General features: G+C 43.4%; 2 protein-coding genes across 2 annotated transcripts; both read right to left on the minus strand.

Annotated features, from left to right (window-relative positions):
- Positions 1 to 5115: 5115 nt before the first annotated feature.
- nsun3 (NOP2/Sun RNA methyltransferase 3) lies at positions 5116 to 9355 on the minus strand. The gene is made up of 6 exons (XM_084667338.1): positions 9157 to 9355; positions 8968 to 9071; positions 8295 to 8845; positions 7866 to 8020; positions 6425 to 6546; positions 5116 to 6292 (listed from the first exon to the last, which is right to left on the minus strand). The coding sequence occupies exons 1-6, from the start codon at positions 9331 to 9333 to the stop codon at positions 6022 to 6024; spliced, it is 1380 nt and encodes a 459-aa protein (XP_084523464.1). The 5' UTR covers positions 9334 to 9355; the 3' UTR covers positions 5116 to 6021.
- Positions 9356 to 9591: 236 nt separating this feature from the next.
- Positions 9592 to 16531, minus strand: arl13b (ADP-ribosylation factor-like 13b). The gene is given in 11 exon segments (XM_084668486.1): positions 9592 to 10982; positions 11569 to 11637; positions 11889 to 12011; positions 12144 to 12300; positions 12502 to 12616; positions 12777 to 12813; positions 12816 to 12978; positions 13286 to 13391; positions 13557 to 13806; positions 13999 to 14069; positions 15727 to 16531. Coding segments are annotated over 11 exon segments (1227 nt in total). The 5' UTR covers positions 15786 to 16531; the 3' UTR covers positions 9592 to 10905.
- Between the last annotated feature and the right edge of the window lie 68 nt (positions 16532 to 16599).

Genomic DNA, 16599 nt, shown 5'->3' on the forward strand with positions numbered 1-16599 from the left:
TCTCACATGCATGCTAATACCCATATCAAACTGACATTTTTATGTCAGTTTTATTTTGAGGTTATTTTGCAAGTAAGTAAAAGGTGTTTCAGTAAAAGGTGTTTCAGCAAATTGAAAAGGAATTCCTAAATCTTTTTCAGGGAATAAGATTGACATGCCTACACGTGTGCCATGTGCTTGCAACACAAATCTAGTATGTAGTAATTCCATTAGAGGTGCAGTGTTAGGATATGAGGTGTGGGCAGACACACAACGTTAGGCCCAGGACATGGAGCTGGAAAGGAGACGCTCACAGACAGAGAACAGCCAGGACGCCTGTATCACTCCCCTCTGCACTGGGACCAAGATCAAAGTCACATAGGGGAGAGAGAAAGTGTGTGAAAGAGAGAGATAAAGTGAGCGTAGGCATGCAGCGATAGGAGAGACAGAGGGAGAGAGTTAGAGAGAGAAAGAGAAAATGAGAGAAAGAGAGAGAGAGAATACAAAGAGAAAGAAAGAGAGAAAGAGAGTGAGAGACAGGGAGGGAGGGAGGGAGGGAGGGAGGGAGGGAGGGAGGGAGGGAGGGAGGGAGGGAGGGAGGGAGGGAGGGAGGGAGGGAGGGAGGGAGGGAGGGAGGGAGGGAGGGAAGGAGGGAGGGAGGGAGGGAGGGAGGGAGGGAGGGAGGGAGGGAGGGAGGGAGGGAGGGAGGGAGGGAGGGAGGGAGGGAGGGAGGGAGGGAGGGAGGGAGGGAGGGAGGGAGGGAGGGAGGGAGGGAGGGAGGGAGGGAAAACAGATCATTGGCTACATGCTGTCTTAGAGCTCAAAAACCTTTGATCCTCCATGACAATGAACTCTGTTTGACCTCTCTTGTTTTCCACATGTCACCCTTGCAACAAGGCTACTTGACAACAACCCAGTCTTTATAATACACTAATTAGTAGATTGTGTTCATTAGCATCAATAAAATAGAGTTAACAGCACTCCAGAACACTTAGCTGGCATTGTGGACTGCACAGTAGTATTGAGAGTGGTATGAATATCAATAAGCATCTAAAACTGATACCATAAAACCTTGTCTTTAATACTAGTAAGATATGATATGAGTATTAAAACAGATACTTATCTTGTAGTTCAGTGCGTCTGTACAGAATATACACAGTAGTTGTTCTCAAAAACTAAAGGTTTAATCTGTTACATTTTCACCACAACCATTTATATTAAAGCGTAGTAAGTAAGGTGAATGATGGAGGTATGGAGATATATAATGACATAGGTTAATATATATAAGATAGAGTACGTCAAGCCCACGACAGAAATATAGATGTGAAACGAACTCCGAAGAAGAAAACAAGTCAAACTTTTTTCCCTCTCAAGTTTGAAAACATAAAGTAACTATGAAGTCTGTCTCTCTGTCTCCCCCCTCCCTCCTCCCTTTACTTCTTCCTCTCTTCCCTGTAGGCGAATCATTCAATATTTATACTCATCCCTCCTTTCGATGTGTCACTTTCACTTTTAACAAGCTTTGAAGTCTGAGAGTCTGACACTACGCCATGTTTTAAAAAGTGGTATAGAGCACAACAACCTGTCTGCCCTTCCACTCAATGACTGAATGAGCTGATAGTGTCTAGGCCCAGCCAGATGGAGGGGTAGACAGGAGTCATTACAGAGGGATCAGCTGACAAGCCGAGCAACATGAAACACACTGACCACAGCAGACCCAGAGCTACACAGACAACAAACTGGGATTTGTCTGCTTTCAAGACATACTGTTTTGCCCCCCCAAAAATGTCAAAGTAATTCTACACAGGAAACCAGTCTTGGTTGTTACAATTGAGAATGGAACCATCCATATTTCACAGATATAACAAGGATTCGCTACTGGACAAAGTCTTGTTTGAACTTTTCACTTCTGTTCTTTAATTGTGTGCTATACGTCCTATATGCACTGTTGTATGATCTTCCATTTGTAAAATGAATCAACTGTTATGTAATATACCATTAAATGATCTCAAACAAATGTTACTATATTTTTGACAGCTACACAGGACATATGGCATTGATGACAAAGGTCCAATCAAAACCCTTCAAGTCTATCAGGTGAGGCAAGATAATCTCATCATTATTTCTGTCTTCCTGACACCTTTGGTGAGCAATTGAGCAAACGGTTTTTGAAGGTGCGTCAATTTCGCTGACTGTCAGACTCTTATATTTTCTTCCACTGTCAGACAAACGGACAGACAGGCAGACGGCATGTTTGTGAAAGCGGGGTGAGGCAGTCTTTGCTTGTTCTGCACGTGTCCACTCATGTCTGTCCATTTGCCTGTCAGCTCGTCTGTCTGTTAATCCATTAACTTTCATGCCATAGAGAGAAGACTGACAAATGATAAAGGTTCCAGTTGAAAGGTTGTACGAGAGGCATGGAAACTTTGCAAAGTTGGCAGTTGGTCACTTGTGCGTCCGTCTCACACAATCCTTGCCCCACTCTTAATCCTTTCTGGTGGCGTCGGATTTTTAAATCTGTTTTCCTTTTACTGGAAAAGTGTAAGTGTTGGCCTTCCCTCGGGCACTCTCTCCATGGTGACAGTGATGGGTGCACAAGCCTGCTGAGAAAACTATCTAAGGGCTGTGTCACTTTTACAGTGATCAGAGAAAGGAGGTTTGATCGATGTTCCCCTTCTAACCAGCCTCTGTCTCTTTATCAGGATTTTGTGTTGTTCTTTAGTTGGAGAGTATTAGCGACACAGTTCCACAAAGTTTTTGTTAGGTTGCCACTTCAGTACAAGTAAAGTTAACGCCAAAATTATATGTTTACCAACAATTCCTTAATTCTTGTCATTGAAAGCAATCAGAACTCTGGACACGAGGGGGCCTGAGCCCCCCTGGGGCCCCTCGTGGATACGCCACTGGTGTGTGTCAGACCGTGGTAGAAATACAGAATAAGCAGAAATCATTTATCTATCATATCTTACTCATATGTTCTTGATCGCTCTTGTCTGGCACAATGGGATCAATGGACTGCTCCTAATTCAAACCACCCCTGACAGACAGTCATTGAAATGATTTTAAACTGTATTTTCACCCAATTATATTATGCGCAGGAGTGTGCGGGGGGGGAAGGGGGGGTGTCTTTGAATGGATGGAGTGTGTCTGAGTTGTGAGTGCAACCACTTTGGAAGAATGTCAGCAGCCAATTATCACCAGTTCAGGTGTTGCACTGTATAATTTGTCCTTTTCCACTTAGAAAATAATTTTCTACCTTCACTATTCAGGTATTTAGTCTCACAGGAGAGCTGTGTCATGATAAGAGTCAGAAGACCCCTCATTAATCAGTATGCACTAACACCTATTGCACCTTGTCATGCTAAGTGGTAGGACAATAGAAGTACAGATGCTCTTGACCTTTCCTGGCAGCGTATCAGCGGAGCTGTCAAATAGATTAGGAATAAGAGTTGTTTTATAATCAATCACACCTCCTTATTTTCAAATACCTTTAAATACTGTTTCTTACTTCTTCTGATATTTATTTCACCTCCTCTCTCCTCTCCACTATAATCACTGTCTTCGTTGTTTGGCTCCATCTCCATGCCTAGCATCATAGCCAGCGCCGTTTTAATGACTACATCTGGAGGCGCTGCAAATTAATTCCCGCCTCTCTGGCAAAAGCAGTTCTCCACCTGATTATGCAAAGTAGGCCTACATTCTCCCCCTTTGAAGTGGCGGAGGGCTACTGCTTGACAGAGCGCGAGAGATGGGGAGACCCCCAGGACACCCAGTAATCTGGGAATGAGAAAGACTCAGAGTTCACGCGGGGGTCAACAACATGGACGACCTCAGCATAGCCCCCATTCCAACCCCCTTCCGCATCCCTCTCAAAGTTGCTTTGTGCGAAAACGGTGGTCCGGTTGTTCGAGCACGGCGATACGTTTGACATATTTGTTGCGAAGGGAGTCGGAGCATTTCAAGTAAACTAGGGCAGCCAATAAAAATAGCAATATCAGAATAACAGCCAATAATCTGTGAGTATGAGTGTCTGACTGGTGTGGGTGTTTGACACAGGCACAAGGCCATTTGAAGCCATCATTCTCTAGACAGCAATTGCATTTATAACCGTGGGTTCTCCACTGAACCAACAGCCTCTTTAACTCATAGAATGCACATGTTCACACATCATTAACCTTACAAGAGCTCTTGTGGATATGACATATTTGAAGACAGTGGGATTTTCTCGACACTTTCTATCCAAGGCTGTCCTGGGTTTCAAGACTATTAATATTTGGGGCGGTTACATTATGCTACCATGTAACTACATAGTAATACCAAGCCTATAGAAAAAAACGTTGCAGGTACATAAGAATTGCTATGTAATTAAATGGTATTGTGTTTTCAGTTTCACTTGTGTAACAGGTACATGTACTGTAATGCTAGCCATAATACCTTTTACACAGATAACATAGGATACAGACTGTCTGTTGGGTAGAGTAATCTCAAGGCAAAGTAGAGCCAAAAATACCCCCCCCCCCTTATTCACTCGTCTACTTTGTTTCCTGCTTTCTCTTTTTTCTGCAGTCCTTTCTTCTCTCGTTTCTCTCCTGCTCCTCCCTCATCTCCTGTAATGGGCCATCAGGGTTATCCAAAGTGCCTTTCTCCGACAATGTTGCTCACCTGCCTGTTTGACGGATGAGGCCATTAGGGATGTTCTGTGACATCCAGAAGAATCTGATGTTTGTGGGTGGGACATGGACGCTCTCCAAATCTCAAATCAAGTCCCTGCTTCTCCTCCTCTATATGTAAATCTGACTACAGTGCTATTTGGCTAATGTGGGGGCAAGCTGGAGCGGTTGCCAATCACTTGTGCCAACAAAATTAAAACTCGGACTGAGTAGGACTATCATATGGAGGGCTAGCCCGAAAGGATGGCACTCAGTAGGGTTCAAAAGTCTGAGACCACCTTGATCATTTAATTAATGGGAGAACTGAAAATTGAGAAAGCCAAGCCTTCTGTGACATCAAAAGAAGCTCATCGGAACATCATTCTGGGATAGAATGATGGGGGACCTACCAAATACTAACGTAAGATATTCTGAAATTCATGTACATTTTACAAAGTTTCAACTTTTCAATAAACTGCTAAGCTGATATCATTAGCAATGAAAATGTTTATTATTACATGTGAAATGCAAAATAAAAGCACATGTCTTGTGGTCTCAGTTTTTGGACATGACTGTAGTTCAGTGGAGGTGTTCTAAACCAACATCAATTAGCCTTTCTGAGGTCATGACACAGTAGACATATTGTATAATGTCCACAAATTGCCCAAGGACTAGAAAAAGCTCTCTCTCCCCCAGAAGGCATCGCTGGTAACAGGCTTTGACATTATTAAGCAGCATAAATGAGAGGGAGGTTCTAAATGTCAACTGTGATGCAAGCGCCCAAGCTGCCAAGGCCATTTCCCAGTCCAGCAGTCAACTAACTCGCGCAGCAATCATTTGAAGAAACCTGTTTTCATATTTGATTCACACTGGTGAAAGAGTCATCCTGCAAGAGGTCTGAATATGACTATTCATTTCCTGGGTGAATGAACTGGGCGGTGATTAAAAAGGGTGTCGTGCATGACTTGACAATTCAACATCCCTTCATTTTCCTTTACAGTGTTTAGGGCCTGGTCTAGACTGGTCAGCCTGCTCTAGTTTTGTTCAGTCTAGTCTGGTATACTCATGTACAGTTTAGTCTGAACCGGTCTGCCTGCTTATTGCTTTAGCTTAGTTTGTTCAGGTCAGGTCAGGTAAACCTGCTCTACTTTACTCAGGTGTGATGTGCTGGCACACTTTTCTAGACATCCCGAACCCATCAAATTGTATAATGGTTGCTTTCCACAACTCTTTAATACACAAATATTTCCCCCAAAATAACCTTGGAGATTGTCTTAACCTTATAATAAATAAATAAATGCTTTCAGAGATAAATAAAACAATTACAATCGTTGTACATCATGAATACATATGTATGATGTGTTGGCTGGTTGACACCGTTTTCTCCTTAGGTTCAGTGTGTCCTCTTGATGCGTGACACAAACATGGGCCCCCAGGTCTTGCCCGGATGAGGGACGACGAGAATACCACTGGGGGCGTGGCCAGGCGGAGCAAACGTGAAGTGGTCTGAGAGTGGGAGTACCAGCTCCTCCTCCAGATTATCAGGCTCTGCCCCCGGAACAGACGATAGGACGGCCTCCACCACTTCCTGATTCTCAGCACGGGAGAGAGTACATGTGGAGTACACAACCACACCCCCTGGACGCACTGCTTGAAGAGCTGACCTAAAGTGGTAGGGGCAGGAAGTGAAGTCAGTGGGGCTGTTCTCCTTAGCTACAGAAAATCCAGGCCTTTCAGAACAATGGGAAAGGAGAGGGTTTGGGACAATCCAAAAGATATCTGATTTGGATATTTACCTGAGCAGAGCTGTCTGAAGGCTGGGTAGGTTCCTCCTCTCTCTCAGCCTGGGCGCCCCCTGCTGGCTCAGGGTGGAAAACAGCCAGCTACGGTCATTAGAGCACGGAGAGTCCACCAACACCTGGGGAGAGGGGAGGGAAAGACAGAGGGAGGAATGAAGATAGAAAGATAGTATAGAATCATTATAGGGGTGTTAACCAAGAACGAGGGAGGAACAAAGTGAGAGAGCAGCGTGTGATGGTGGAGGATTGGGGGGAGACACAGACCCCCTTGGAGAGATGAAATGGTGAGAAATCTGACAACAAAAAGTAATCCTACACCTTTCTTTGTTCTCCCCACCTTGATTCCTTTATCTCACTCTAGCTACCATTTTCCTCTCTCTCTAATCTGCTCTTAGAAAGAGATTTGTTGGGGTTATTCCTGCTTTTTTGCTAGTCTCATTATCCATTGGCTCACTTACTAACAGCCTCTTAGCAGTTTCCTCAGATACACACAGCCCCCTACTGCTCAGCAGTTATCTCACTTAACTCCACAGCCCTGTCTGTTGTAACTAATGGCAGTTAGCTTTTAGCATTTAAAGCATCTGATAAAAGCATCTGTTAAATTAATAAATGTAATGTAAAGCACACCTGCTTAGTGGAAAAAATCATTTTGGGGGAAATTCCTGGCTTCTGTGTATTCATTTAGGTGCAGGAAAGCAAACCAAGTGTGGGTTTGCTACAAATTGCCTACGAGATTGAAGGTTGACTTTGTCGTCCCACAAGTAGCTTGGGCTTTTACCCCATGCTGCAGCTGTAAAAGACAACCATTCCACATACAAACGTGAATAAAAACAGCAAGGTTCCTAAAAGAACATTTTCACAAACATAAAATACAAACACGTCACTAAGAGCAGAGATCTGCACCAATCGTTTAACAAAAACAAGGATCCTCCTGTGTCCATCCTGGCTTCCTCCTTTTCTTACCTACAGATATATAAATACTTTATTGACACAGGGACAAATACATTTTATACATCTATTTTATCTGCAACAGAGGACAATGAATCTCCTTGGAGGAGAGGGTCCTGGAGGGCAGTGGCTCATGCTCAACATGTAGAACATGGGCTGGGTCAGTAACCACACTATTGGCTGGCCTTAGGGTAGCCTTTTCTTAAAGTAAAAGTAGACTACAAGGTTGGACAAAACCAATATGAAAGAGTGCATGTCAAGGTCAAACATTACTTGATGTCTTCATGCACTGTTTAAAATCCCACAATTTTACCTTGATTAAGGATCAACAGCGCTCCCGTATGGTTATCTGAATGAACTACATATTAGGATTTTGGATGAAATGTGGGGTTTGTGTTGTGGAATCTAGCAAAGGACGTCCATTTTTTTTTATATAGCAAAAAGAGAGGAAATACTGGTTCGATTAGATTTGTATGTTTGTGTTCATCACCTTGTCATACATTCCAGGCTGACTTTCCCCAAATGTGCGACCATCTAGGTTGCAGACAGTGACTGTGTCGCTTAGCGAGTGAGGAAGAAAGGACTCCAGGGTTTTAAGAAGCCAATCCCTCCTGTTAGGATCCACCTCATTACAACACAAAAGAGCTGAAAAAACATAGGGAAGCAGTACTTAGTCTCAGCAGATTAGTACAAGGCAAAAACCAAAGCAAGAGCAGAGTAGCATTTAATTGTTGCCTTACCACTGTTGTATTAGGCTGTATTGTACTGCTACTATGATGAGTATAATTAAATCAAGTCTAGAGCCTTGTAGACCTAAACAGGCCTTAATACGAAATATAGGCGAAAGAAAAGGGAAAGGTCAAATGTGTAAACCCATTTTTTTATAGGTATTGTGGGTCAAATAAACAGTAAAAAAAACCTGGGTCAGCAGTCTGCAGGATGGCCAGTGCTTTTCCTCCAGGGGCTGAGCAGAGATCCAGAACTCTGTCCCCTTTCCTCGCCCCCAGAGCCAGCACCGGGAGGAGGGAGGCTGCATTGAGAAGGTAGTACTGCTTCAACTGGCCCGGCCTGTGACTCTGGGAGGGGAACCGTACTGGGGAGGCGTGGATCAGGCACTGCAAGGAGGGGACAGGAGGGGGATGGGGAGATGGAGAGGTACAAGGAAAAGGGCCTGGGTCCGCAGAAGGCATAGGGGAAGGATGGTGGTGAGAGCTGGGCTCTGAGTTATGTTTTGGAATGGGGACAGGCAAATTCAGAGAGGGAAGAGACTGATTGGTCAAGAGTATCGATGAAAGATGGGTGTCTGGTTGTGGTGTGTGGGTATCAACAGGGTCCGGGGTGTAGATAACTGAGCTGGGTAGTATGCTGGTGAAGCCTTGCAACTTGAGGATCCGTGTGATGTCTGCCACTGAAGTAAATCGGTTGAGCATTACGCCATACTGCCAGCACTGTGGGTTCAGCAACACAGCCCTATAGAGAGAGTAATACATGAAACAGGACTAACCAAGGTACCATGACTGCATAGGCCGTACACCATACATGACTGTTATTGAATTCAAGCTAATGATGACAATTAAAGAAAAAAACGTTACCTTGCAGAGAGCCATAATGGGCCCAGTTCCTTGCTGTACTGTTGCTCAAACTGGTCCAATAAGAGCTGACAGACGTGCCTCCTTTTTGCAGATTTTGTAATAACCTTTAATCAAATCAATTTTTTTGACTTTAAATGTTGTATTGAACCTGGGTATCCTCAGTAACAACACGCAAAGTTCATCTCTTACCGGTTGGACTGGGATCGTTGCCTGCTTTTTTGACAGTCTCGCATTCGAACCGATGATAAATTTGCAAGATAATAATATTTGTAGATTTGCCGTTGTTCGAACAGGAGATACTTTGAAGACCCCCTTATGAACATTGAATTCTCTTGAAATAAAAAATCTTTGCATTCTACATTCCATGAAACGTCTTCTGGTCCGTCCTTTAAATATGCTCCAATTTTCCTTTACCGCTTGAACTCAGTTCCTGCTTCTGACGTTACTTCAAATGCTGTTACGAGTCGTTTTTTTATGTTAAAGCTTCATCGCAAAAAAATATTTGTTTCTATGTCAGTCTTTTGGAATAAGAACAATATGAATTATATATATGTTTTTAGCAAGGGCTGCCCCAAAATATGTAACATTATGTAATACACGTGGTGGACAAATTATTGACACACGTCTTGACGTTTTCATTTATTCTTATAACAAAATTCAAACAAGGTATAAAATATAACCATACATATGCAAGAGAACTTGCTATTTAATCAGAGACAGCCTGCTGTAAGTAACTATGAAGCGAAGTAAGGCTAGACAGTAAAATGAGATATTGGTAGACTCCATGTATTTGTAGTCTCAATTAAGAACTTGGAATTTATGTAAAAACCGATACAATATTTGACATTTAATGTATTTACTGACAGTAATACAGTAAAATAAAATATAAATATTCTACAGCAAAAGAATAAGAAACAGTCCACTGTGATGGGTTTGCTGGTTCAGTAGTAAGCATAAAAATATTATTCTTTAAATATTCCATATTTTTTACACCTCAGATTTACCATTTACATTGTTTTGCAGCATTAAGGAGTAAATGTTAGAGTTTTTGCATGATCCTATTCCTTTCAGCATACAAGACGTGTCTCTTTAAATGTAATATTCCTCAAAGAAAATGGGTGGTTGTAGCCCTTAGTGTATGCAAACAATATTTGCTGCACAGCTTATTAACCGCTATAAGATAAAGCTGGTAATTCAATACTCACTTAGGTGACGTAAGACAGTCTGAACATTGGGGGCAATGAAACCACAGTAAAAAGCACAGTAACAAGCAAACAAGAGTTTAGTAAGAAAGGCCCTCACACTCAACACAACTCCTTAGCTTTTGTATGATCCTCTTGATAATATATATTGTTTTACATGTATCTAACATTTATTGTAGAAAATGTCTTATATGCCAGCAATATCCAGCTACTGCAAAAAATTGTGTGCAAAAAAGCACAATACAAAATATATTGAAAGTATCATTCAAAAGCATATATTGTTAGCTTAATAGTAAATGGGTGATTTCGACAGTATACACATTTATGCAACAACATACCATTCAACATCTGATGTACACAAACAAAACAAATGTACATTTAAAATTGATATTAACATTCTTTGTCTTGGTGTAAACATATGTTAAAAAACAGATGTATTAGAGTTTAGTTTACAATAATACTGATATAAACAGTAAAAAATATTTGAGCAATTTCAGCATTGAAGTCCATGTTCTGAACTGCATTTATCAGTCTGGGAAATTATGTTGTTCGGTTCACATCCTTTGCTTCTCAACTGAACCATCAGCTCCATGTTGATTGGCCATCGCATCTCAAGCCTTCTTCGGTTGGCGAGCCTTTTTCTATACAGCACGCACTTTGAACAGAAACCAAAGAAGAGAGCTGTGATTTGGGGGATACGGGTAGGGTCAGTGAACGGTCAGAAGGGGGTGCAGGGTTAGGATATGACATCATGAGTGTCACTGTTCGGACGCTGCCTGATCGCGACAGGGGGGAGGGGCTTTCCATAGAAGTCTGCGGAAGGGAAAGAAAGGAAGGAAAGGCTGTGACTACACTAGAAAAGCCCAGGTAAACCTGTCATCTGTATTACAGATGTTGTGTCGTCAATTATCCACAAAGAAAACTGAAAATAAGATACGAAATCCGTATGTTATGTAAATGTTATGCAAGAACAATTAGAGCAGACGTCCAGTTCAAAAAACATGAACATACACACACAAACCAACCATGCCTGGAGGAAGCAGAATGGAGAAGGTGTTACAAGAGGCAAACAGCAGATGTTAGTGAAAGGGACAAGGGCACAGTCATGGATGCAGAGAGTGCTGAATGATGAGGAAGTCAGCCCACAAGCAGCCTGGATCCGTGAGGGAGGTAGAGGGGGTTAGATGAGTGGATGAACAGAACAAGTGGATAAAACGTGATCCACAGACAGCCAAGTTAGGTAGTTGAATGGGTGGGTGACTGGCTAGGAAAGTAGGTAGTTTAGTGGGAGGGTGGGGAGGTAGTTGAGGTGGGTGAGTGAGTTCACACACAGCCAAAAGACTGTATGGACATGCAGGGGAGACCAGCAGGACCGCAGTGTGAGAACACATTCATTTACCAGAACGTCTTGTGTCCATCAGTGGCTCCAGTTTAGGCAGCCTAGAAACTTTGGGAGTAGCCCAGCCGACTAAGAGAGAAAACAGTGACAATAAAAAAGTGTAAGATGTTGCATAATAAATTAGTCGAAAGGCATGATCATGGCACCAAAGATAGTCTGCCATATCGAGCCTAGTTGCCATGGGATTGAAGGACAAAGATGCCTTTTTATAATACTGACAGTATTGTAACACACAGCATTCTATTCTCCACCCAATCTTCTTCTTGCTAACTTCATTTCCTCCTCCATCCCCATGAAGAGTGAAGCTCCTGGGCCCATACCTGGAGGTCGGGGTGGAGGGGTGGGGCTTTCGGGAGCGCCCTCGTCCGTCCTCAGGGGGTCCACCCTGTGTTTCCTCTTCAGACGGAGCTTCCTGGTCTTCTTCTTGGTCTGGTCGCCTGAAGCTGCGCAGGGAGGAGGTGAAGGAGAGGGATTGAAGTGGGATCGCAAACAATCAGGGTGTGGCTTCTTTTCTCGCCACCCCCTTTTTTTCCCGAACAACCACACACACACACACATGCACACACAGAACACACCTGTACCAATGCTCTCTGGTGTTTGTCTCTCACTGTCAGGCTCCTCCTCCTCCTCGTCTTCCTCCTCCTCCTCCTCCCCCCCGCCCCTTGGCTGGTTGGCCCCACCCTCCTGTGTCTCATGCAGCCGCTTCATCTCCATCTTCTGTTTGTCTTCATTCTACAAGACATGGCAGAATACACAGGTCTTTATCCTCAACTGGCTGACATCATAACACAGTACCTATGTGTGCAGAATCATCTGACATTTGTTTTTTCTAATACCTGACACTTTAGAGTAAATGAAACAGACGGGTCACTGATTAACATATATTTTCATTGTAATTTGATAACTTAGCAGAATCAAACAGCCCATACACACCTCAGAGATCACGTTGATGATTGGCTGAAATGGGCTGGGCATGTTGCCATCATTAGGCTCCTCCACCTGGATGGGCCTGCCCTCTTGCTCCGCCTCCTCCTTTTCTAGTCTATCCCTGGGCAGAGAAAACAGGATGTTTTGTTTTCAGAGGAACGGAACAGGCACACTCAGTCTCATCCTCTCTTTTTGTCCTCAGGTCTACTATACTTGTTTAGCTCCCTTTCTTCTAAGGTCCCTTTCTTCATTCCCTTCCTCCGGCACATTCTCCTCCTCACCTCTCCTCTCTGATACGCCGTACTCTCTCTGCCCTCTCTTTTTCTCCTGTTCCTCCATGGCTCTCTGCTCTGCAGTGTCCTTCTGCACACGCTCAGTGATGGCCTCGTAGTCCTTGGCGATATTGTTGAGCAGCCAATTTAGGCCATTTTTGATGGACTTGTCCACCTTTTTGCCATAGCCCAATACGGCCGAGCAAGGCTCCTGAAAACAAAACAAATACACAAAGGCTAATAAGATTTCAATAAGAGTTCCTGTTAAGGAAAACTGATTTTTAAAATGTTCTTTTTTGCAACCCCAGCTAAAATGCATCTTGACAACATTGAAATGTAAAGCTTTGGTCTATAATCAAACTTCACATGAGTTTCTAACTTTGTTTTTACTAGACTACAGCATGAGCACAAAGCATGTAGCCCTTAACCTTAACATAACTTGCCTTGCCAATAACATAAGACAAGAATAATTTATGAAATGAACAGTTTCCAAAAATTAATTTAAAACACGCACTCACAATCTGACAGAGACACTTATTCTCATTCACAAGCTTCTCCAGTGAAAGGTTCTCAATAATGTCCGCCTCGGCCAATGCTCCTTCCCGATCCTGCTTGTTGGCCAGCCTGGGAGCCAATAGATGGAGGGAACAGAGAGATGTCAGATGTGACTCTGTGGAAACCGGGTGAACTGACAATAACATGTGTTGTTGACAGAGGACACTTGAGAAATCACCAAAGGCTGCCGTTGTAGTGGTTAGTGCTGCACTTTGGATTCTAGAAAAGACTTACACCAGGACAGGTTTGCCAGCGATGCGCGGGTGTCTGAGGACCTCAGCCATGGTGTCCCTGGTCTCCTGTATCCTCTGCACGTCGCTCGAGTCAACCACAAACACCACGCCGTATGACTCTGAGTAGTAGTTCTTCCAAATGCCCCGGATCCTCTTGCCTCCACCCAGATCAAAGATGGTCACTTCGAACTTGCCCTGCTTCAGGTCCACCTTTGAAAAGCCCACTGTGGGAGCTACGTCCTCTGGACTCTCTGAAATAGAGAGCACGCGCACACACGCACATAGACGGTTCTTTGTTTGGCACAGCATGCGTGTTGTCAATGGAGGTACAGACTGGTAAATGGTGGATTGAAATGGTGAGGTAAAAAGTGGGACTCAATGACAACATTACAGAATTCTATGACTAAGCAATCTGGGAAAGTCCCTGTCCAGAGGGGTGTTACCTCCTTGGATCCCTCGGACGGTGGCGGTTTTCCCCGCATTGTCGAGCCCCACCATGACCAGCGTCACTTTCCTGTGAATTCAAAGAGTGATGGAAATTCAACAGAAGTCTTGAATTGGTGAAGCTGGTCTCAATCGACTCAGTGTTTATGTTGTGTTGAAATCATCCATGTTAGCCAGACATAAACTTGGTGATGGGTTACATGATATACTGGATGCAGAATATGACATGTTGTAGGATTGCAGAGCACAGGATGTAGGGTTGCAGGATTGCAGAGAAGAATATCCACAAGTTGAAGTCAAGTGAGTCAGCATTAAGCTCTTTATAATAAATCTGTCCATCTACATAACCTAGCCACAAACACACACCCATACAGTGTAATAATGCAGTCATGCAGCATTGACAACAGAACATATCACCTCCCCCATTGACGCTACACAGCTTAGCTGAGTCAGTCACTGGGAAGGTTTTAACATATATTTTTCCATTCCAACTCCTGTCTGGTTTCAAACCTGACAGGTAAAAAAAAAAAAAAAAAAAAAAACTATTTGCAATGGACTGGTTACCTGCTAAATCAGATGCTTTAACATTTTTGGGTTAGTTTGTTGTCAATTCCAATGTCCTCTTCAACCCTTTGACTATGTGTCTGATAGAAGGCCAATGGAGCCGCTATCGCTAAAGCCCATATTTAACAATGAGCATGCACTTAAATGCAGGCACGCGTACAGCGTCTTTCACTATCAACTCACAGAACAAAACAAGGCCAATCTTTACATTGCTAACAAATATTGAAAAGTGACTCATGTCAAGTAAAAAAAGTACATAGTATGCAGACAAATGCACAGAATATATGGCAAGAGGGGACATACAATCACTAGAAACAAACACACACAGCCTGTAAACAACCTCCATCTCCAAAGTACTTAACTACGGCACTTGCGCCGCAGGGACATCAAGCGCACTATCCAGTGGACGGTCCTCTGAAGCCAAGTGGCCTTCATGGGGAAGCTTGTCGACCAGACCTGCAGTGGACGGGCCTTTGAGTATCCCTGTCTGTCCCCTAGAGTCCGGCACCCACCCCTGGGCACACCACGACCCGCACGGCCCACACGACCCGCACGACCCACATACATACAGGCAGAGACAGTCAAACACAACCTCCCCCATGCCTCTTAGGCCAGGTCTTGGATTAGCAGAGGATTACTCCCTGAGCATATGGTTCCTGAAGTGAACCATGTGGTGCCACCAGCTTCCAGATACTGGCTCTTAGTATCATACTGTCTCACTGGATGACCCTGTGGCCTGGTTATCAAGGTCTAAGTGGGGGAAGAGTGATGCAGACACACAATTTATTTGGCACCAAGTGACACGCACCATGAGTGATGTGATTAGGCAAACAGTAGGCTGGTTAGTCCCTGATTGGGGAAACCCCACAGCAAAAGAGCCAGGAAAAGCCCCTATCTCTGCCCCAGTCTCAGCCAAACACTCCAGCGTCTACAATTAATAAATAACCATATAGGACCATATAGCGAATTCCACTATTTTAGGATAATGGTTTATATCTGACAATCAGTTCAAAACAATTAATTAACTGTCACTAACTGGGCAGCTTCTAAGGACATGTCATTGCAATAGACACGCTAATACCTAGTTGATTCAATACAAATGTAACTACGCTCATTAGTAGCTATATTCATTTCAAATTATAGACAAAATGTTTACAACTTACCTTGCAGGCTCACGCCAGCGTTTCATCCAATTGCAACAATTCGCCATCAGACTGAACATTGCAGTCAAAATCCAAATTGTTTGAGGAAACGGATCATATAGCTTTCTTTCCTACTTTGATTTACAATGAAACGCCATCTGTATTTCACCTAGCTAGCACTAATACACTACTGTACCTAGCTCTAGTTAACGAATGCCAAATATACAGTATAACCAAACCCTTCGTTTGTAATATTGGCAAACAACAGTAGATTAACTGTCTATCTACGTGGCTGTGTTAAACCTAGCCATAATCATCGCCCCATTTTGGTATTTTCTGCAAATAATGGGTTCATGCTAAGCATATAGCTATAAGTACAGTACTGTTACAACTATAGGGTGGTAGCTACAGTAACGGCAACGTCAGAAAGCGAGTTAGCAACGTAGCTCGCTCGCTAGTATGGAACTTAAAGCTAGTGTTAGCTAGCTCAGATAACGGAGCAATAGCTTAGCTGCGTTACGTGTGCAAAACTAGCTCTAGCAAGCTACACTACTGTATACTAGTACAGCAGCTAGCTATTTATCTGGCTCAAAGCTTGTCGGCTTTACACATTAAGACAACCTACGCTGGAACCAGATTCAAATCAGAAAAGTGTCAAATAATTGCCAATCGAAAGATCCTTCCAATTAAACCATCCAACTTCGTAGAGAAATGCAGCAAGCTAGCCATCTAACTAAATAATACCACCAGAGCCCAGATAGCACTGAAGCTAAACATTTTGCTAGCTTTGTTTATGCTATCGATTTTGCTGCTATGGCTGCAGACTAGCCTTCGTCACTTCCGGTGTTTCCTTTTGTGGTCCCACATTAAACATTCTCTAATATGACCGAGCAA

Source organism: Hypomesus nipponensis, chromosome 12, assembly GCF_054491055.1.
Source record: "Hypomesus nipponensis isolate SF chromosome 12, ASM5449105v1, whole genome shotgun sequence".
Classification (NCBI taxonomy): Eukaryota; Metazoa; Chordata; class Actinopteri; order Osmeriformes; family Osmeridae; genus Hypomesus; species Hypomesus nipponensis.

Coding starts and splice junctions, on each gene's coding strand:
- nsun3 (XM_084667338.1), bottom strand. CDS start 9,333: ATGGAATGTAGAATGCAAAGATTTTTTATTTCAAGAGAATTCAATGTT. Junction 8,021..8,294: donor CCTGCAGACTGCTGACCCAG/GTTTTTTTTACT, acceptor ATGTTTTTTCAG/CTCTTTTGTGTTGTAATGAG. Junction 6,293..6,424: donor CTTCAGACAGCTCTGCTCAG/GTAAATATCCAA, acceptor CTACCACTTTAG/GTCAGCTCTTCAAGCAGTGC.